The 23,696-nt window shown below is 33.1% G+C and overlaps 3 protein-coding genes across 7 annotated transcripts in view; all 3 read left to right on the top strand.

Moving 5' to 3' along the window:
- The window catches only part of LOC122504126 (peroxidasin-like protein), a 316,998-nt gene extending 302,005 nt beyond the window's left edge, over window positions 1–14,993 (top strand). The window contains exon 9 of one of the 5 annotated variants that reach the window (XM_043615053.1): window positions 14,930–14,993. In XM_043615053.1, the coding sequence (XP_043470988.1) occupies window positions 14,930–14,977 (48 nt within the window). In that variant the 3' untranslated portion in view covers window positions 14,978–14,993. Of the gene's footprint in view, window positions 1–6,769; window positions 6,979–14,929 lie in introns of those variants that run through there. The other 4 variants (XM_043615054.1, XM_043615052.1, XM_043615057.1 and 1 more) reach the window with 4 other exon arrangements.
- A 2,334-nt stretch (window positions 14,994–17,327) lies between these two features.
- On the top strand, window positions 17,328–17,633 carry LOC122504137. Its single transcript, XM_043615067.1, has one exon. It carries the CDS (start codon window positions 17,328–17,330, stop codon window positions 17,631–17,633), a length of 306 nt encoding a protein of 101 aa, XP_043471002.1.
- A 2,553-nt stretch (window positions 17,634–20,186) lies between these two features.
- On the top strand, window positions 20,187–20,822 carry LOC122504136 (uncharacterized protein K02A2.6-like). Its single transcript, XM_043615066.1, has one exon. It carries the CDS (start codon window positions 20,187–20,189, stop codon window positions 20,820–20,822), a length of 636 nt encoding a protein of 211 aa, XP_043471001.1.
- Window positions 20,823–23,696: the final 2,874 nt, after the last annotated feature.

Raw genomic sequence — 23,696 nt, 5'->3', positions numbered from 1 at the left:
ACACTACTGTCCACGAGTATCTGGACGATTACACGCAACTCTATAAAAAACATGCCATCGCTTTTTCAATCATATCTCGTAAATAAAAGAAGATACAAAAAAACTTAAATACGGTTAGAAAGCTGATTAAATTTTGCGTAAAATAAGCCGTCTTTGAAGTCATTTTGTTAACTACTTTTTGAGTTGTAGAGTGAGAAAGAAATAAAAAAAATTATCAAAATTTCTCATTTTTATCTCTTGACTTCAACTTTTTCAAAAATCTAGAAAAATTTAGATAAAATTTTTCTAAAAACACATAAATCTTTGTTAGAATCTCAGCTTTAAAATAAGCCTTTGAAAATTAAAAAAGGTTAATCCGTCTTCGATATATCATTAAAAATGTGAAGCCAAGTTTCGACGATTGTTGCATTGGAATTTAACTGTGACGATTCGATTCTAGTATCGCGTGGCTGCGAATAGGAGAAAAAACAGGGACGGATTTATGTTGGGGAATAATAAATAATGATGTTTTACGAGTAATATAAAGAAACTCTAAAGTTTATCGTTTCCCCGCATGATTTCGTCCCTGCTTTCTCTCTCATTCGCAGCCGCGCGAAGCCAGAATCGAGTTGTCAGAGTTGAATTTCAATGCACCAATCGGTCGAAACACGGCTTCACATTTTTAATGATATATCAAAGACGGATCAATCTTTTGTAATTTTCGAAGGCTTATTTTAAAGCTGAAATTCTATCGAAGATTTCTGTATTTTTAAAAACCTTTTATCTAAATTTTTTTAGATTTTTGAAAAAGTTGAAGTCAAGAGACAAAAATGAGAAAATTTGATAATTTTTTTAATTTCTTTCTCACTCTACAACTCAAGAAATAGTTAACGAAATGACTTCAAAGACGGCTTATTTTACTCAAAATTTAATCAGCTTTCTACCTGTATTTAATTTTTTTTATATCTCCTTTTATTTACAAGATATGATTGAAAAAGTGATGGCATGTTTTTTTATAAGTCTGCTAACTTTATGTGTTCCCCAGGGTTCATGATTAGGCTCACTCAATTTCATTACTAGAACTGCTCGTGATCTCAAAAACATTATAAAAACAAATAGATTTCTTTGTTTTGCGGAGAAGCAAGTCGATGTGCACTACGATCTGTTTAGCCACAACTACACAAACTTAACCCCTTGGCTGTCAACGAGATTTCCACTGTTTGGGCTAAAAGTGTGTTGAACAAATTTTTAATGGATTTTTATGAAACTTGGTACCCTAAGGTTTCTGGGGTCGCTGATTACGAATCTGAAATCAGTTTTTCGAAATTTCAAAATGGCGAATCCAAGATAGCGGAAATTTTTTCAAAGTTCGTCGAATTTGTTTGAAACTGGTTACTCGGGGGTTTTAAGGGTCGCTGATTACGAATCTAATATTAGTTTTCCAAAATTGAAAATGGCGGACGACAAAAGAAAAAATTAATTATAATAGCTTGAAACTAAATACTCAGGAGTTTTTAGGCTCGCTGATTACAAATCTGACATTAGTTTTTCAAAATTCAAAATGGCGGATCCAATATGTCGGAATTTTATTTAATTGGTTAAATTTCGTTAAATACCCTGACATTAGCTGGTGAATTTAATTTTTATAGTTCATTAAATTTTTTAAATCCACGACTCCAGAATGTACCACGAGGAAACTGCCATAGGATTTTACATTCCATTTTTTTATTTTTTAAAAATTTTAATATATTTTTTAAAATTTTATTTTTTTATATACTAGATTATATACTAGACGCGTCGTTCAATGTAGCTACATAATACTAAAACCCCCAAGTAACTTTCAAGCAAATCAAATTAATTTTTTATTTTGTCGTCCGACAACTTTTGTATCAGCTATTTTGAATTTTTAAAAACTGATTTTAGTTTCGTAATCAGCAACCCTGAAAATCCCCGAGCATTCAGTTTCAAGTCAATCTGGTCAATTTTTTATTTTGATGGCCGCCATATTGGATCCGACATTTTGAATTTTGGAAAACGAATGTCATATTCGCAATCAGCGACCTCGAAGACCCCCGAGTAACCGGTTTTAGGAACATTTAAGAAGTTTTTAATCACCTTTTTTACGTTGCGCAAATATGCGTCATGAACACTTTTCTCCAGTCTTAGTTTTGAGCATATATGCGTCAGCGACAGTTAACGGGTTAAGAAATAGTAAATTGTGCGCCAAGGGATAGAAAGTGGCTTTTTCATATGAGTTCGAAATTTGTCAATATGACAATCGCACGAGTATGAAAAAGGCATCTGTCCCGTGATGCACACACTATTTTTTACCACAAAGGTAGGAATTTTGCGATGAAAGGAAAAGCCTCACAGATATTTTTTCACATAGTAGTGTACCGATATACATTCAAACGTACGCCCTTGTTTGGTAGCGAGGGGGGGTTCAGGAGGTCTCTTCCCGACGGGGTCCAGGGGCAGCGCCTTGGTCGGGGGGTTTGGGGGGTGAAGCCTCCTACCCACAAAAAACAACTAAAAAGAGAAAAAACTTTTCTTAATGTTTTGCCTGTTTTCTCTATGTAACATCATTTTTGCTCTCGCTACTATCGGTCAATCAGAAAACAGCGATTTTGCCTATTTCGCCTTTTTTTGCATATCCGCCATTATATTTGCTCCCTAGGGAGCATTTGCTCCCATTACTATCCGACCCGTATGAAAATATCATTTTCTGCCCCGCTTCGCAAGCATAAAAAATAGCAAAATTCATGCCTGCGTAGTAAAAAATCTTTCCAGAAATACTATCACGCATTCAGTTATTGTTCCATCAAAGAATTCGAGAGGCTTAGTGATGCATTCGATTGACACGATATAAAAAACGATCAATATTTGTTCTTATATTATGTCAAAAAAAATTATATGTGAATAAGTCTTTTGTTTTTCGAACGATATTATCGTTATTCGAGCGAAAGTACCGAGATTCTCGGAATTTTTTATTTGGACATTATTTTAAACAATAAAACAAAATTCTTTATCAAATACATTCATATAAATAATAGGGTAATGTCACATTGAGTGGACCGCCACTTTGAGTGGACCACCTGAGTTTTTAAGTTATCTGACAGCGGAAACGTGAAATAAATAAAACGAATAGCAGCACCGCACCTAGAAACAGTAAGAATTTATGTTCCGCGATAATCATACACGTTATTGTTTGATGTAACGCATTTTTAAGAACACAAACCAAAAAAGAAGTCGCTCTTACAATGAGTAAAGTGATTCGGAAGTGTAAAAGTAGTGTAAAATTTAAGTTTTAAAAGGTAACTTATTTTTTTCCTACTACTTTGGACATTGAAATTGATTGTCTTAGTTTAATTAAGTGATAATTTTGACTCAAAAAAAAATTTTGGTGTCTGCCATAAAAAGTTGCATGTCACCATGAGTGGACCACTGTTTATAACCATGACTGGACTGCCTGTTTTTTATATTTTTAATGTCAGTTTACCATTTTTATGGAAATAAATTGGTTTGAAACTGTTTTATGTTCTTTATTAATTTTTTTGTGATTTTGATGTTATATGTGCCAAAATTATTGAAAATGGTTTCACTTGTAAACATTGCGATACAAACATGGTCTGAAGCTGCATAAGCATAAATTTTGTTTCAATATATCAGAAATATTAAATACATTAAAGAATTTAGAATAACTTTTACAATTTTTTAAGAGTGGTCCACTCAAGGTTACACTTTTTTCATTCCTTAAAAATGAGCTATTTTTTTAAAGTCAATTGTTTTTCCCAAATAAAAAAAATCAATGCTATTATGGTATAAACACTTATCTAGGGATCTAAACTAAAGCTTGAAATAGAAACCTCCGATTAATTTGCTGTCATAAAGAATTTTTTAGAAAAAAAGCTTAGGCGGTCCACTCAAGGTGACATTACCCTAGTTTTTTTGATTAGAAGTTTGTTGATGTTTAATAGAATAGTTGACAACATTTTTTAGTAAATATATACAATTTTATTTTGAATTAAAAATTGATAATAATTAATGTCTACTGAATTTAATAAAATTAAAACTCACATTTAGTTAACCTCCCTACGGTTTAACCCGAGTATACTCGTGGTGTATCTTTCATTTATTTATTTTAAAAAATTTAATTCAAGAGTCACATAAATAAAGTACCAAGTGTAACTTGAAGCTGTATTAATATATGTATAATATTTATACATTTGTATTTAATATCAATAATATATTTAATATCAATAATATATTTAATATCAATAATATATTTGTATTTAATATCAAAGTAAAAATGAAATAGTCAAAATTAATTTTAACAAAGTTATAAATTTATTTCCTGCAAAATTGACAAATGAAAAAACCGTAGCACAATGGAATTTTTTTTACAATTTACTGTTCAAAAATGTCTACAACCTACAATTTTTAACCGATTTGAGTGTTCTTTGTTTTAAATTAAAAAGGAATAAATTCTTAAGACATCCCTCGAGACCGATTTTTGAGATAATAATTATTTCTGATTCTAATTTTTTATTTTAATCAAAGTTAACAAATTAATATATTTTTTTAAAAACGGACGTTCATTTTTCAATTTTATTACTGCACATGATCTAAATCAGTTCAAAATAATCTAATATGACCACCAGACAATTAATGAAACATAAAATGATTTATTTAAATTGTTATAACCAATATTAAATAACAAATAGATAACTTTGATTCCTTCAAAAAAAATGTTTTTCCACATTTTCTTTTTAATTTAAGTTTATTACAAGAGTATATGTCCTTTTTGCTTAAAAAATAATTTATTTAAATTGTTACAAACAATATTAATTTATACATGTCACTAACGGCAGTAATGGTAAACTATGAGGGTGATAGTGGTGGTAAGTCTCTGGAAAAGAGTTTTAACACAACTACCATTAACTCATACTTTCCTAGCTTTGGCTGAGCCAATAACCGCGTAAAGGTAGTCCTTTTTTCTCTCTATCTTTCCTCATGGCGCCTCCTTCTCAATTTTTACATTTCCACTCTCTCCGCTTCCGTTCGCCCACGTCCGGACCATTTTCCCTTTTACCCACATTCCTGCTTCCGTCCCCACTCTCTCGGGCTCTGTCCGATGAGTAGCGCCCCTTCGCTCGCTCTCTGTCTGGCGGTAGGCCCATTTTCCTCGCTCATTCGTCAGGCCGTCGGCAGGCGTCCGTCCCATTCTCTTTCACTGTTACCATCTCTTTCTGTACCTTTCACTCTTTAGTCTCAAGTACCTATTTCCTCAACGCTTCTATTTTCTGGATATTTCTCGCAAGTTATTTTCAGAAGAAATTTGTTTAAATGAAGAGTTATTCAACGGTTTATCGATTTAAGACAGGGACCGTCTCGAAAGTTTAGTTTCGTTTTAGTTTCTGAGTTGGCGCAAAACTAAATTAACAAAGCGACTTTAATTTCTAGTAGACACGTAACTAAACAAAGTGATTTTAGTTTCGTGTCGACTCGAAACTAAATTAACGTCTAAATATTAGTTTAGTGTAAGCTTGAAACTGAAAAATTGTTTCCCTTGACTTACGTAGCTCGAGCAACTTAAGTAATTAATGTAAGTTACGTAATTAGAGTAAATTACGTAACCAGAGAAACTTACGTAATTAATAAAACGTAAGTATGTTAAATAAACAGAGTAAATGACGTAAGTAAAGTAACTTACGTAAAAAATAGAACTTACGTAAGTTACGTAAATAGAATGGCTTCCGTAATTAATGGAACTTACATATGATACGTAACCAGAGTAATTAAACTTACGTAACTACATTAACTTTCGTAATTTGTTGTAGTTACGTAAGTTGTTATAGTTACGTAACTTACGTAAATTTAATTAGTTACGTAAGTTTCATTAAATCTGTTTACATAACATACGTAAGTTGTTTTAACCCTTTAAGGACGGGACGGACACATTTCTGAGACAACTTTTAACGGTAATTTTCTCGTCGATCCAATATGGCTGACCAATTTTCGAAAAATTGATCGAATTCGATTAATATTCCTTACGCGGGGGTTTTTGGGGTCGCTGATTACGAATCTGAACTTCGTTTTAAAAAATTCAAAATGGCGGATCCAATATGGCTGACAAATTTTTAAAAAATTGATCGAATTCGATTAATATTTCTTACTCGGGGTTTTTGGTGTCGCTGACTGCGAATCTGAACTTCGTTTTCAAAAATTCAAAATGGCGGATCTAATATGGCCGACAAATTTTCTAAAAATTGATCGAATTTGATTAACATTTCTTACTCGGGGTTTTCTGGGGTCGCTGATTGCGAATCTGAAGTCCGATTTTTGAAATTCAAAATGTCAGATCAAATATTGCGAAATATTTTCAAATATTTATCAGATTTCATTAAAATTCGTTTAATTATTTTACAATTTTTTTATTATTATTTATTTTGTTATTTTATTAATGTTATGTGTTTTTTATGATATATTATATCAAAAATTATTATAATTAAAATTAATATATTTATTATAGATTATTAAAATATTATAATAAAATTATTTATTTATTCAATAATAATTATTAATTATTGTATGTTAAAGATCATTAAAAATTTTCTACATGTATAAATTAATTCACTATTACAAACACTATTTTTAATATTCGAAAATTTTAGTTTACTGTTCGATTACTTCTAAATTTTTTTAAACTAAATAATAAAAAAATGTATTAATCTTGGCAAAGACTAGAGAAGCACGAATTTCTGCCGTTCGCATTTTATTATTTTCATAGTCATCGAGAAAATGTTCACTGGAAATCGGCTGGTCTGTCAACGCTATGTGACTAGTAAAAGTCTACAGGGGAAGTGCTTCCTGGTGCATATATTATTCGGATGTGAGTCCCGAATATTCAAGAGCACCAGGAAGACGAAAATCATTCATTGTTTTGGTCCTGTCAAAACACTGACTGCGGCCATATTGGATTAAAGGGCGACGCAGAGTTCCGTATCTTCGTTTAAAACTTCTTCTTTTTTGCTGAAAAAATATAAAGATGAACTCCAATATTTTTCGCTGTACTTTTTTTCTGTAATCTACAGGTAAAAATAAATAAATAACCAATTTTTATCTCTTCAGATAAAAAACGGTGGGCACTAGGGTAAAAAACACGCTTTTTTGACAAAATTTTTAAAAACTTTGAGTTTTTCACTAAAAAAATAAGAAGATAAAATCGAATCATGTTCGGTGTATTTTTCCTGAAATCTACACATGAAAATACATAAAATAAGGAAAACTAGTCCAATAGGCCAAGAATTGTGAAAAACAAGGGAGCGGTATACACTTTTTTTCTAAATAAAAAAAAATTTCTAGTTTTTCGCAAAAAGAAATATGAAGATGAAGTTCAATAATTTTTTCTGTAATCTACACGTGAAAATAAATAAAAAATGCCCAACGCCAGTCCACTAGACTAAGAATTGAGAGAAGTAGCATAGGTATAATTATTATCAAAAGTTAAAAAAAAAATTTAAGGTTTTCGCTCAAAACGCAATAAAGATCAATTCTAATTATTTCTACTATATTTTTTCTGTAATCTACACGTGAAAATACAAAAGTGTACCAATTTTCAGCTCTCTAGGTAAAAAACTGTAAGCGCTAGAGTGAAAAAATATGAAGATAAAATCCAATCATGTTCGGTGTATTTTTCCTGAAATCTACACATGAAAATACATAAAATAAGGAAAACTGTAGTCCAATAGGCCAAGAATTTTTAAAACCAAGGGAGGGGTCACACTTTTTTTCTTAACCGAAAAAAAATATGAAGATGAACTCTAATAATTTTTTCTGTATGTTTCTTGAAATCTGCACGAAAAAATAAATAAAAATGTATAACGCCAATCCACTAGGTTAAGAATTGTAAGAACCAGCAAGGGTTAAAGAATTTTCGACCCTGCGCACTCTATCAATACCGCAAGCCTTAATTAAGTGAATGTGTAATTTTATTACAATTTATATACCTATTATATATGTGTTATCGTTACATTTACATGTTAATTTGATAATGTAGCCAAGGATGGTACATTTGTTTGTGTGGGAATGCTGGATTCTTTTCTTTTTTTTGTGTCTCTTTTATTAATTAAGGTCTTTTGTTAATTAAACTTAAACATAGGTTAATTAAGAAAGGCTAAGTAGGGTTAATGAAAACTTCGGAGAAACAGGGAGTTCTCGGGCGAGGCGCGCTAGATAGCTGCTGATTCACACGAAACGCGTTGACCGTGCGCGCACGGGGTTTGCGTTGATTGTGGAAAGCGCAGCTTCTCGCGCACCCCCACACTGCAATTTTCCCCTTTCTCTCTAAAATTTTGCTCCCACTATCGTTTTGGCGAAATCGCAGTCGAAGGAGCTCCTCGCACGGACCCAAGACGTCAGTTTTATTTGCCTCTCACTTCTGTGATTATTGGAACTTATTGTCATTAGTTACCTTGCTATTGAGGTTGGTTACCTCCTTAATAACTACGGAACAAATCGTAGGAGTAGTGGTTGCCTTTCTTCCTATGAGAAGTGACCATAAGTGACGAAATCAACTGATAAACCGAGAACTAGGTTTCTCTGAACGATAGTGAGTTGGTTGCCTCTCAATGAGACCGAGCCTTAATTAATCCGCGTCGCTTTGGGTCCTGATCGCGGTAATTACTGAGGTTGGTTACCTCCTCATTAATTTTGAATTTAATACGGAAATTGGTTGCCTCTTTTTGTATTAAATCTAACTATCAGTACCCAATAGACGGACTTTTAAGATTAGTTCTCTTCATTCTACGGGAAGCTGGTTGCCTCTTCCCGCAGAATCTAACATAATTTGTTCCTTTTGTTTATGACACCGGCTATAGTGATTATTGAGTCTGGGTACCTCCTCAATAATACTTGTTTTCCTTCTACGGGAAGTTGGATGCCTCTTCCCCTAGTCGGACCGTTTTCCTTAAACAACGGGAGTCTCTCTTTTCCGCGGGTTACTCAGCACCCCTCACAGCCCCACAAAAAAAGTGTCGTGCGCGCCAGACCAGACTAGTCATTTCCTATGTATTTTGACGCGCTGAACACGAATCCGAAGTCCGTTTTGCTCCATCACGTCAGGATTTTTTTCTAACCTCAAAAAATCTGTCGGATTTTGAGAGGTAGGCTATTTTTTCTTAAATTAATGGATTTACTTCAAACTTGGTAACTAGGGGTTTTTTGGGTCGCTGATGACAAATTTGAAGTTAGATTTTCAAAATTCAAAATGGCGGCTCCAATATGGCGGACGAATTTTTTAAAAGTTAATGGATTTACTTCAAACTTGGTAACTAGGGGTTTTTTGGGTCGCTGATGACGAATTTGAAGTTAGATTTTCAAAATTCAAAATGGCGGATCCAATATGGCGGACGAATTTTTTAAAAGTTAATGGATTTACTTCAAACTTGGTAACTAGGGGTTTTTTGGGTCGCTGATTACGAATCTGAAGTTAGATTTTCAAAACTCGAAATGGAAATTCTTATATACATAAGTAAGGTATTCACGTCCTTTTATGGTAGCGCACTCTTTTGTCCTCAAAGGATCTGTGTAATGGTTTCCGTTTCAAATTGGTGCCTCCAGGTACAATATCCCTTTTCAGCATCCAACAGTAGTCGGACATCATATTTACATCCCATCTTCCTTGATAACGACGCTCAAATTCTTTAAGATCTTGATGGAATCGTTCTCCTTGTTCGTCACTGTAATCTCCCAAATTTTCAGGGAATCGATCCCGATGCGAGTCTAAGTAATGCATCTTTATGCTCATTAAGCATCCTAACTTACAAAAATTTTAAATCATATTACTAACTATTTGCTCCCAATTTTCACTCTTGTGATTACCCAGAAAATTTTTGACAACTGCTTTGAAACTAAGCCATGCGGCTTTCTCCTTTTTATTCATCTTGGTGATAAATTGCTCATCTTTTAACAATTTGCGAATTTGTGGTCCGTCAAAAACCCCTTCATTTAGTTTCGCATCAGATTTTTCTGGAAACTTTTGTTCCAGGTATTTAAAACAGTTTCCTTCTTTATCTAAGGCTTTGACAAATTGTTTCATTTTTTCATTGTTTTCATTTTCTATTATATTTTTTGAACCTGGTTCGAAAGAATTTCTTTTTGGCCATTGTTTTTTAATGTAGTGATTTGCTCGATCTCTACTGTCCCACAATCACAGGAAACATGGTGTTTTTGTAAAACCTGATTGTTGTCCAAGTAGTATGCTTAAAATCTTAAAATCTCCACAAATTTGCCAGTTGTGTTCTTGGTATCTAATTTTATCCAAAACTAGTTTCATATATTCATAGTTTTCTTTCATTTCCGTTGAATGCGCTATTGGAATTGGAGCATAAATATTAGTATTATGTACTAGTACTACTTTTAAACTTCTTTTCGAAGAGACAATAAATAGTCTCTAATTTTCATCTTTGTATATATTTGTTTTTAATTTATTTACGTGTCCGACAACATCTGAGCAATTGAATGAATTGAACTGTCAATTTCCAAGGTTTTGGGAGAAGAAGGTGGATTGCATGAAATTTCTGGTTTTTTTACAGTGGGGACATTAGCATACAATATGTTCTTTTTATTTTTGTTATTACATCCTTGCACATTGGTGTTGCAAAAATAACAATCTTTTTGATTTAATGGTTTTTCCCACAAAGTTGGCTTTATAAACTTTAGTTTATCCTCTTTTTTATGATTCCAACGAGTTAACATTGTGTAACAGGAACTGCAAATTTTGTGTGGAACAAAATTTTTATCCTGATTGGCTATCTCAAGATCAAAATAATCTTTGTTGATCTGTTTGACATTTTCATTTATTGATTTACGATTTTTGGGGACATCGAATTGTCCACATATGTAACAAAATGCATCTGCATTGCTGTCGCATAAGTGTACCGACGTTGTTACTGCAAAATTAAGTTTTGAAGCCTTTGGAGTTTTATTATTGTTTTGATTTTGAGAAGCCATGATTTATGTGAAAACCTGCACGTTAGGGATCCTGGCCCGATCGCAGGTGAGTCCGCCGTCCTAGGGGTGATAACCCTCATACCTCCCCAGGCCTAAGTATGAGAGCTTTCTGACTTGACGAGGACAAAGTCAAGAGGATTACTATTGTGCTGAAACACAATAAAAGTGCAAAGCGTACAAGGTAAACAATGTATTTTTAAGGAATAAGATAGTGAAGGATAGAGGATATTAAAGTTCCTTTTTATCTCGTTGCTTAAAAATTTATTATTTAACTTTTACATCTTATTGTCACATTATTACCTCAATGAAAAAAGTTTTGTGCATTTGCCGAATTGATCTCTATGATGCAATGAGACCCAACTGTCAGTTCTTGAGAGTAGTTCATTACAAAACAAAAAATTACAGTTCCCGCTACACAACACTCTACCAAAAAATTTTTCGGAGCAGCCACACGGAAAAAATTTCTGTGCACTGTTTATCTCTATATGTGCATCAATGGTCCTTAATTACAGTACAAATCTTACACTTTCAAAAGGGATCATATACGGCCCTTTCTAGAGACAGCAAACGCACTTCCATCGGACAACCTCTGCATCAACTGCACTGGAAGTGAGACAAGCGGTGCACGGACATTTTTTCCGTGCAGGGGGTTCAAAATGTGAAAGTCTGACTATAGATTCGTAATCAGTGACCCAAAAAACCCCTAGATACCAACTTCGAAGTAAATCCATCAATAGTTAAAAAATTCGTCCTCCATATTGGAGCCAACATTTTGAATTTTGAAAATCTAACTTCAAATTCGTCATCAGCGACCCAAAAAACCCCTAGTTACCAAGTTTGAAGTAAATCCATTAACTTTTAAAAAATTCGTCCGCCATATTGGAGCCGCCATTTTGAATTTTGAAAATCTAACTTCAAATTTGTCATCAGCGACCCAAAAAACCCCTAGTTACCAAGTTTGAAGTAAATCCATTAATTTAAGAAAAAATAGCCTACCTCTCAGAATCCGACAGATTTTTTGAGGTTAGAAAAAAATCCTGACGTGATGGAGCAAAACGGACTTCGGATTCGTGTTCAGCGGGTCAAAATACATAGGAAATGACTAGTCTGGTCTGCCGCGCACGACACTTTTTTTTGTGGGTAATCCTCAATCGACCTCTCCTTCAGGGATGGGCACGTTCGTGGAAAAGAAGCCAGCAGTTCTATGTGACGTCCGTGTTTCGGCCTTATACCAGCGATTCTGTTTTAGCCAGTCAGCGACAGCGCCCCGAGACCGAGTGGACCTACCTCTACCGCTGTTCGGCAGGTTATCTGTCCCTATTAAATCCACTGCTCAAGTCGTTGCGCCGACTTCTGCGACTGTTCCGGAGAGCCGGTGAGCGTTGTTGGGATTACTGCCGTCCAGTTTAAAAAAGGCACTATCTACATATTTTATGAAAAATGAGTTTTTTATACCGTTGGATTCGTAATGAAAAGACGAATCTAATAGTCGTATTCGTAATTGAAAATTTTAATTAGATTAGAAGATAATTAGCGGTCAATTAAACTATCTACAGAGATTTTCGAGAAATATTTTTTAAAGTGTCACTATCTGCAGAAGGAGACGACCTATCTACAAAATTTTCAGGATTTTCAACCCACTTGACCCCTGAAATCCTGATTCACGAGCACTATGTACATAGCTTAGTCAGTAAACTGGTCTCAAAAGTCACAAAAGTAGAGAACTATGTACATAGTGACGTTTTTCGTACATATTTTTCTCGAACTTTGGTTAACTTTCCTCGAGAGAGAGCACTATCTACAAGTTTAATTATGCAAATAAAATAAAAATAATACAATAATTTGCCAATAAAGCTTTTATTTTGTATTAACACATATATTTTATGCAAATTAAATAAAACAATTTTAATTATTCTTTTTTTAAAGTTAACATTTAATTTAATAAAAATTTCATGCAGAACATAATAATCAAATAAAATAAAGTTATAATGGTAAATAAAATTTATGTATTGAGGGGCTGATAGTAAAAATGGTTTAAAAAAATAACAACGGGAGCAAAAGTAGAATAACTGAATAAGTGACTCAGAAGCAAAAACAGATAAAAATGATTGTGTAATTTCTTGATAAATTAATTATAATAATTACAAAATATTAATTCAAATAAAATAAGTTTTTTTATTATTGACAATATTTTTTAAGCATTAATATAATTAATTTATCAAGAAATTACATAATCATTTTCACCCGTTTTTGCTCTCAAGTCACTTATTCTACTTTTGCTTCCATTATTATTATTATAAACCATTTTTACTATCAGCCCCTCTATTGTTCGTCATTTTTCGTTCGGTATTTTCAAAATTAAAAAATATAATATAATTATAAATAAAATAAAATATAAAATAATGATAAAAATATAACAGAAATAAAGGATTGTGTTAGAAAATAATGTAGATAGTGACGCTTTAAACAGAAAAGTGGACCGACAAAGCAATTTTAAACGTACTATCTACCACATAGTGCACTTTTCATGTATTCTCCATAATTTTTGGATAAAAAATGTGCACTATCTACAGTTTTATTAATAAATAATTAAAATTAATAAATTTTTTTTTGCACCGATGAAAAGAGCGTGTCCGAATTAGTCAAGAACATAAGTTTGTTTACAACATTTTTAATTTTATTAAGAGATCCAGATGCAAACGCGTTTCCTTCAATATCTCCGATTGAGCTAAAATGTAGATAGTGTCTTTTTAAAAAGGACGGCAGATTATGTATCAAAGAATCACCCTCGTCCTAGAGCCGTAATTCAACCTACTGTCAATTCTGGCGTCCCGCGCTAGTATTGCTGCTACCGTTTAGTCCTGAGAAAAACCCACCGTCGCCGCCATCTCACCTCGGGAGTTTTGATGCTTTGAGCCCTGCTAAGGTAAGGAGTTGAATACTGTCGATGAGAGATCGTTCAGCCCAAACGACGACAGAACTCCTTCTTCCCCACCATCACCTCCTAAGCCATCAGCTCTAAAGAGAGACGATCGTCATCGACGACGACATCGACGGAGTATTGGACGATGTACAGCGACAGCCACAAATATTGTTTGTTTCTTCACCAGAGTCCACTCCGGAAGCTGTAAGATTACGACCGAATTTCCTCCAACTCTCTACCTCAAAAAGGGAACGAATAAAGTTGAACATCGCCACTCTGTTCTGAAGGTTATTCATCCGTTAGGAATGTTGTGAAATAAATAATCTAATGAATAAATTAATTACGTTACCAGGTAATAACGTTTCTTTTAATTGAATTTTCCCACGTCGACACGAGGCTGGTTGCCTCCTCGTGTACTCCCTGCGCAATTTAATTTTGAATAATTAAAAAACCAATACAGTCACTTTAATTCTTATATTCCCGTGTAGGAATTTAACCATGGCCCTAATCGGGGCCAGATCTTTTGATCATTCTGTAGGCCATAACATGGCATGAAACACCTTCCCAGATTGGGCCTAAGTCTGGCCAGACTTGGGCTTGATCTGAGAAGGTGTTTCATGCCATGTTATGGCCTAAATATGGCAATTTCTACACGGGTTAATTCAATTGTAATTCTTATTAACCATAATTCTGTTGATTTCACAAGACTGATCTAATCATCCATGATTTAATGAGATTCTTTCAGCCAGTCATTCTCCTATACAGTGACTGGTATCATAATTAACAAATACATAACTTTGATTCCTTTCCACTAAAAAAGGTTTTTCTTCCACATTTTCTTTTTAATTTAAGTTCATTACAAGAATATATGTCCTTTTTGTTTAAAAAGTAACTTATTTAAATTGTTATAAACAATATTAATTATCAAATAGATAACTTTGATTTTTCTTCCCTAAAGAAGGTTTTTCTTTCACATTTTCTTTTTAATGTCAACTACCTGCTATTGTCGGTTAGAGGATAGAGTTAGTCTCTGTTGTGCCGCTGACCGAAGGGCGTCGTTAGTAAACACTATTTGGGATAGAATTCATTCAAAGCGATATACCAGAACACCACAACTGGCGACGAGGATATTCGTAAGTAAGTTATATAATGTTAGAAAATAAAACAAATTACTACAAAAAAAAGATAAATAAATAAAATAAAAATATAGTTAATTAACGAATAGTTCATTGGAACTATAATAAGCCAAAAGACAACAAAGTGGTATATTAACAAACAGTTAATTGGAACCAAAATACAAAAAAAGTGGTAAATAAACAAACAGTTAATTGGAACCAAAATAGAAAAAAAAAGTGGTAAATTAACAAACAGATAATTGGAGCCTAACAATAATAGAACAACTTTTTGCAGATCGCTTGAGGGATGTCTCAAATCAGCCCCTTAGAAGCTTTTGATTTCGAAGGCGACTTCACTTCAGTTGGATTGCGATGGGAGAAATGGAAAAAAGCATTTGAAATTTATTTACCAGCAGCAAAAATAAAAAGCCCGTACAGAAGCGAACAGCTCTTTTACACACAGGAGGATTATCTCTATAAGAAATATATTACAATATCCCTGGTGCTCATGAAACGGATATTAATGTTGATGTTTACGAGATCGCAATAAACGCGGAAGATAACCTCATAGACCAAATAACAGAAAAGTGTGAGTCAGCAGAGCTTAGAAGGAAAATACTAACACTTGGTGATTCAATAACCCTCGATAAAATCATATTTGAGGCAAATGCGTTGGAAACAGTACAGAGACAGTTAGAAAATTTTAAATTGTCAAAAAATTTTGATACAGTTCACAATATAGGTAGCAAAGAGCAACAAAAAGTTTGCTCTCGTTGTGGTAGTGAAAAACACTCGGCAGATTACAATAACTGCCCAGCACGAGAAAAGAAATCTGGAAATCTGGGAACATTTTCGTTCACAATGTCGAACGAAATAGAAAAAAATTGGACAAGTGCGAGTTGTACTCGCACTGCAATGGCGGGTTCCGCACACAAATGTTAAAACAATACTTGTAACATTGATCGGTAATTGGTAGAATTAAAATAAACAATTATAAAAATATATTAAAATCATTTGATAAAAAAAAATAACTAAAAAAAGTTAAAGTATTGTATATCTAATATTGTAAACAATAATAAGCAGAGGAACTATAATAAATTTTGAAAATTTTGTTCCTCTGCTTATTATTGTTTACAATATTAGATATATACAATACTTTAATTTTTTTTTAGTTATTTTTTTTTATCAAATGATTTTAATATATTTTTATAATTGTTTATTTTAATTCTACCAATTACCGATCAATGTTACAAGTATTGTTTTAATATTTGTGTGCGGAACCCGCCATTGCAGTGCGAGTACAACTCGCACTTGTCCAATTTTTTTTTATTTTTAGTTAAGAAATTAAAGTCAGAAAACAACCTCTCATTTATTCTCTTAAAATTTCACTCTCTTCCTTAAAATATTTAATGCCACGTGTTTAAACTAAAAAAAATTAAAAAAAATTTTTTTTTTATTTTTCTTCAAAAAGTTTCTTAAATAAATTTTTTGTCGTCAGACTGTAATAATACACTAGGATACCAATTTTCAGCTCATTAGGTCAAATAATGTAAAAGTTAGGGAAAAAATTTTTTTTTTTTTAATTTTTTAGTTTTTCCTTGACAACGCTATGGCCATCATTACATATCAAGTTCTCTATATTTTTCCTGTAATATTCGAGTAAAAATACACCAGCATGCAAAATTTCAGCTCTCCATGTCGAATAGTTTAGAAGTTAAGGGGGGGGAATGGTCACTTTTTATGCATTTTTGGCCAAAAATCTTGTTATTTCCTTGACAACGCTATGACCATCATCTCCAAACACATTCTCTATATTTTTCCTGTAATCTACGTGTGAAAATACATATCTGTACAAAATTTGAGCTCTTTAGGTCAAATAGTTTAGCCGCTAGGGGGGGGGACACGATTTGGCTACGGACAACAGAGTCTCACCAATAGGGTTCCGCCGATACACCGTAGGTGTACGGAACCCTAAAAAGGAAGTTAACGATAGATTCCAAAAAAGAAAACACTAAAAAGAAGAGAACAGAAACAGATGACACGAGTAAGACAGAAGTAGACTACATATTCTATTTAGATGACGATGAAGAAATGGTCTGTTAAGTAGGAGGGATTAATATCAAAATGCTTATAGACTCAGGTAGTAAGAACAATATTATAAACGACTCTACTTGGGAAGAATTGAAAAAAGCTAAAGTCAAAATTTACAATCAAGAAAAAATCCTGTAAAAACTTTTATGAGTTATGCAAGTCGGAACCCTCTAAAAGTTTTAGGATCTTTCGACACTGAAATTAAAATGGGTACTGAATCAAAAATAGCAAAATTCTACGTAATACAAGATGAAACAAAAAATTTATTAAGCAAGGAAACCGCTGTATCATTGGGAGTTTTAAAAATAGGACTAAGCATAAACACAATTTGTGACGGTATATTCCCTAAATTCAAAGATGTTAAAATAAATATTCCCATTGATGAATCAGTTACACCAGTCTGTCAGCCATATCGCAGAGTACCAATACCTTTGGAAACAAAAATCAAAGGAAAATTAAACGAATTAATTAAAGCGAATATCATTGAACCAGTAAAACGACCTGCCAAATGAATTTCACCTATGGTACCTATTCTAAAAAATGATGGGACTGTCAGAATTTGTATTGACATGAGACGTCCAAAAAAGGCTATCATTAAAGAGCACCACCCCCTACCGACTACGGAACAAATAATTCCTAGATTAAGAAAAACACAGTTTTTTTCGAGGCTAGATATTAAGCTCGCATTTCATTAAGTTGAACTCAGTGAAGAATGTCGATATATAACAACATTTATTACTAGTAAAGGTCTTTTCCAATATAAACGTCTTTTCTTCTTCTTCTTGTTTAACAAATAGCCAGTATAAAATATAAACGTCTCATGTTTGGAATCTGCTGTGCTCCTGAACAGTTTCAGAAAATTTTAGAAGGAATTTAATTTTGTTAAAATGTGAAGGCGTAGTCAACTTCATTGATGACATTATAGTATTCAGATGCAGCGAAATCGAGCACAATACCAGATTAAACAAAGTCCTAGAAGTTCTAAAGGAAAATAATGTTCTTTTAAATAGTGAAAAGTGCATGTTCAAAGTGAAAGTGATAGAATTCCTAGGTTATGAGTTGTCATGTAATGCAATGGCATCAAACCACTGGATAAATATAGCAAAACTATAACAACCTTTAGAAAACCTGAAACAGTGGAGGAACTTCAAAGTTTTCTAGGCCTAGTAAACTTTGTGGGCAAATGGATTCCACACTTAGCAACCTTAACGGATCCACTACGGAAGCTATTACGTCTGAAATTAGGCAAATCTGGTGATATTACACAATATTGGAAATATGAACAGACGGAGGCATTCAAAAACCTAAAACAAGCGTTAAAAAAAATCCAAGCTTTAGGATATTATGAACCTAAAGATAGGACACAAGTATTCGCAGATGCTAGTCCTGTAGGATTAGGCGCCGTTCTCGTTCAATATGATTCAAAAGGACCACGCATAATTGCCTACGGAAATAAAAGTCTGACAGAGTGTGAAAAACGTTACTGTCAAACTGAAAAAGAAGCCCTTGGTATTGTCTGGTCAGTAGAATATTTTAATATGTATTTGTACGGTATGGAGTCGTTTGAAATAATCAGTGATCACAAGCCTCTTGAGGTAATATTTGGACCACATTCTAAACCATGTGCTAGAATTGAACGGTGGGTTCTTCGACTCCAATGTTATAAAAATTATCAAATAATATACCGCCCTGGAAAAAATAACATTGCAGACTCTCTATCGCGGTTATGCACATATTCCGATCCTCGCCCGTTCGACAATGAGAATTATGTAAATCTTATGGTAGAAAAATCGTGTTCACCTGCAATCTCTCTAAAGACAATAATGGAAGCTTCTGAAATAGACGAAGAATTAAAAACAGTAAAAAAGTTTTGTACGAAGGAAATTGGGGCATAAAACCCAATAACTATAAGATTTTCGAAAATGAACTCTGCTTTCAAGACAACATTCTATTACGGGGAATTAAAATCGTCATTCCTTTTCCTTTACGAAATACGGTATTAGCAGCAGCTCACAGGACATCCCGGAATAGTGGCCATTAAGTCTAGACTACGCACAAAAGTGTGGTGGCCAAAAATCGATAGGAATCCAGAAAATTATGTTAAAGCTTGCAAAGGGTGTACTCTCGTTTCAGCACCAAACCCTCCTAACCCTATGACAAGACGCTTATTACCAACACAAGCTTGGATAGATATTTCTATGGACTTATTAGGTCCTCTTCCGAGTGGCCATTATCTACTGGTAGGGGAGAGGGCCCTAAGGTGGTCACCCATCTTTTGAACGACTGTAGATTTCAAATGGAATTATATATAAAGGTCAATAATACGGCATTTAAAACTTTATCTTATTACCTAACTTCCTATCATAAAGTTTTTTTCATTTCATTAATAAAAAAAGTTATGGCACTTTTTAAAAAAAAGTTGAAAATTCGACTTTTAAAAAAGTGGCCCCAAGGTGGTCACAATACAAAAATTCACTAAAAAAGTTTTAAAAAAATGTAAAAAACGTATTATTAAGTTGTTTATTTAATATTAATTGTTTTTCAGAATCATAGAAACATATTACATATTTTTTTGCACTTTGTCCTTTCGTCAAAAATGATACTTTTTGTGTATGTATTAGACAGGTAAAATTTTGAAAATAATTTTATTTCATTATTATTCATCATAAAACTTAAAAATTTATAAAATTCACATTCACAGTGATAAATGTTGTACGATATATAAAGATAGTTATAACGATTTTTACTAATTTAAAATGGTAAATTTCGATGATTTTAACACCCTGAGAAAAAAATTTCTCGATCATTTAAAAATAGAAATTTTACGACGTTCACGTTACAAAGAGACTCATTTACCTCAAAACTTTACTAAAATCTTTGTCTTCTCAAATAATAACAATAACAAAAAACATTTGAAGATACTAACTAATATACAAAAATTTTCTTAGGGTGACCACCTTAGGGCCCTGACCACCTTGGGGCCCTCTCCCCTAGTAATAGATTATTACAGCCGTTATAAGGAAATTAAAATCACGAAATCTATAGGTGCAAAAGAAATAATCGATATGATAAAAGAAATATTTTCAAGAACTGAAATACCAATAAGTATAACAGCTGATAATGGAAGACAATTTACCAGCGATGAGTTTAAGAAATTCTGTTCCGATTATGGCATAAACTTACATCACACAATTCCATATTGGCCACAACAAAACGGTGAAGTGGAAAGACAAAACCGTGATATATTCAAAAGACTTAAAATCAGCCAAAGCGAAAGATCAAACTGGAAAGATGACTTGCTAAAATACTTAATGATGTACACTAGCACACCTCATTCAGTTACAGGCAAAACTCCATCAGAATTATTCTACAAAAGACAATTTAGAGACAAATTGCCTTCAGTGTTGGACGTGGAAAATGCTGAAACGAATTCAGAAGTAAGGGATAAAGATTTCGAAATGAAAATGAAAGGAAAGGAATCTAAGGATAAAAAGAGAAAAGCAAAAGAGAGTGACATAAATATCGGAGAAAAAGTTTATGTGAAAAACATAATTAAACAAAACAAATTGACAACTGATTTCAACCCAGCCATACACACAGTAACTAGAAAAGAGAAAAGTAATGTTGAGGGAATGAACGACGAAACAGGGCAGTCATATCGAAGGAACATTGTGCATTTGAAGAAAGTTGAAGGACAGTGAACAGTTTCAGATAATTACGATGATAAAGATTAAGCGACAAACATCAAGTAATCATTGATAAAAAAAAAGAAAAGAAAAACTCGTTATATAAATACTTAATATGTTTGATTGAAGTGTTGATTAAAATGTTCGAAATTAATGTTCGTAATTGTGCATTTTACTACAAGTAAAAATTTAATTTGTTAGATTAATTTGTTCGTAGTTGTGTATTATATTATTTCATATTATAAGTTAAAATTCTTCGTAGTTATAAAAAGAAAGAGATGTTATATGTATATCTATAATCAAATAAATAAGTATGCCTTTATGGTTGGGCTAAAGAGAGAGACGGACAATGTCAACTACCTGCTACTGTCGGTTAGAGGATAGAGTAAGTCTCTGAAAGGAGCATAGATAGCTTATGATGAGAAGACAGTCAGAAATTTTTGTAGCCTTAAATTCGATTTTATTAATGGGCTAAGAGAGGCGCGGGGATCTTGCGGGAAGAGGAGAGTGCTGGGCAGTGGGGCTTTATAATTCGGTATGGGGGGTTTTACTAGCGGAAAAGCGTGTCTGGTTCCTTGCACAGTTTTTCTCACTTACCGTTGTGGTGTCGAAAACCTTAGCCGCTTCTCTGTGTGTCGCCGACAGCCCAGAGGTAGGAAATTTTAGTTTCAAAAGATTTAAATTAGTTTGTTAAAATGTTCTTATTTTTTTTGATTTTTATATATATCTAAAGTATTATCATTCTTTAAAAATAAAATAGAGTGGCGATTTAAGTGGGGCTACGGAGTGAGAAAGGAATGCGAAGGGAAAAAAACTGTGCAGAGAGGAAAACTAAGAATTGAATATATCGCTAATTCCCGGATCTTGGCCATTGACGAAAGGGAAATGCTTTATAAAATCATAACCAATGTGGGCGAAAATAAATAGGATTTGAGGACTAAAATTATCCTGGGACGATCCAGCCTCAGCACTCTCTACAATTCGCGCCAGATCTGCCATCCACGCACTATTCTCTCTCTAATTAAGGGCACCAACGGCTAAGTCTTATTTTAAATTTTATTGTCTTTGTTTCGTCTTTTCTTTTATTGTTCTATCTTAGATAAATTGTTAAATTTTGACTTTCTCTAAATTATGAGTTATCTTGTCTAAGAATTTACGAAGCTTACAAAATTTATTTCATATGCATATCTCTTTCTAATTCTATTTGTGTTAATTAAATATTATTGATTTGTATATGTATTAATTCTCCAATTATTGTTCTGAATGAATGTGATGTGAATGCCGATCGGTATAATTTTTCGTTTAGATATTCATATTTATTGTAATTGGACAATTGTATTGATATTTTGCAACCAAACAATATTGCATTATAAATTAAACTATATTATTGATTAATTGATTTGGATTTTTATATTGTATCTTAATATTTTACCTATTTTTGTTAATATCAATTTCATAATTTTGGTTCATTTAATTCATTTTCGAATAGATATAACTTGTCATTAAATTAAATTCTTAAATTTATCTTTTGGTATTTATATAAAGTAAAATTTTATTACATTTTGGCGCCCGAACAGGGACCCGAGTGTGTGTCCTTCAGATTTTAATTGTTTTCTTATATATTGTGTGAAAGAAAATTTTGTTTATGTCCGATAAGACTCCCATCAAAACACGTTCGCAAGCGAAAAGAAATTTGTCGGTTTCATTTAAATCAGAACGCAAAAGCAAACGTACTCGTGTTTATAATTCTAGAAGAATGGAGAGCGAAAATTCGGAGCCGGCTTTAATTGATGCTCAAAGGCAAATTGATTAATTGAATTCAGAATTATTACGTGTAAAAAAAACTTGTAAAGAACAATTAGATCTCTTTACAGCCGAACTTAATAATTTGCGTCAGTTGAATCATGCCCAGAATGAACAGCTTATTAATATTCGCAAAAATTCGTTAAGTCAATCTGTTAATAATAATCAACAAATTTTTCAAACATTAATTGACGGACTTTGTATGACGCATCTCGATGTAAAACCACCTACTTTTGACGGTTCGCAGAATCCCCAAAATTTTTTAGACAAATTAGAGAAGTTTTTTATTGTTAAACAAATTCCGGATACAAATCGATTAATCTATTTGGATGCGGCTTTTTTAGATAAGGCAAAATTATGGTTCGAGATACAATCATTGCAGACTTACACAGAATTTAAAAAAAAATTTATTGGTGAATTTTATTCTATTCCCGTGCAAGTAAAAATAAAATCAGATTGGGGGGCACGAAGGTTCGATCCAGCTAGGGATCAATTGCATACTTATTTTCTTAAGCAGGTTAAAGAGGCACAATTTTTCTCCCCACCCATTGCAAAATACGAATTACATTACACCATTATCCAACAGTTACCGTTTCGTGCAAGAGAAATTCTCTCGACCGTGGATTTCTCTGATTTTGAGAAAATATCCCAATCGTTATCGCAATTAGATAATGCTTTTGAAGATAAGCAAAATAATACAAAAAAAACATGCATGCGCATTCGGACTTGGGAGATCGACGAAATCATGATAATAAGGGGTACCAAGGTAAAGGGGGAGAGGGACGATCTATGCCTGGAAGGGGTTATCAGCAAGGTGGGACTCGAAGCGCAGGGGGGCAAAGTGTCGCTGCTACCCATGTAGAGGGGATCCACTATAGTGGGGAATATGTTCGTCATAATGATCGCGATCCTGGAGATTTCTCGAATACTGCTATAAGCCTACCAGATTTGACAATACCCCCACCTCAGTACATTGCCTCTCTTAGTCACGCGAAATATCATAGTCGGGACGATTTAAACTCGTAGGCGGCGCGGTGTATAATGTGGAAACATCGCGCCCATACGATTATGATGATTTTGCTAATT

This window comes from Leptopilina heterotoma, unplaced genomic scaffold (assembly GCF_015476425.1).
Source record: "Leptopilina heterotoma isolate Lh14 unplaced genomic scaffold, ASM1547642v1 Lhet_279, whole genome shotgun sequence".
Taxonomy (NCBI): domain Eukaryota; kingdom Metazoa; phylum Arthropoda; class Insecta; order Hymenoptera; family Figitidae; genus Leptopilina; species Leptopilina heterotoma.
The sequence above is the reverse complement of the archived record's forward strand: the minus strand, read 5'-3'. Positions and strand labels throughout refer to the sequence as shown.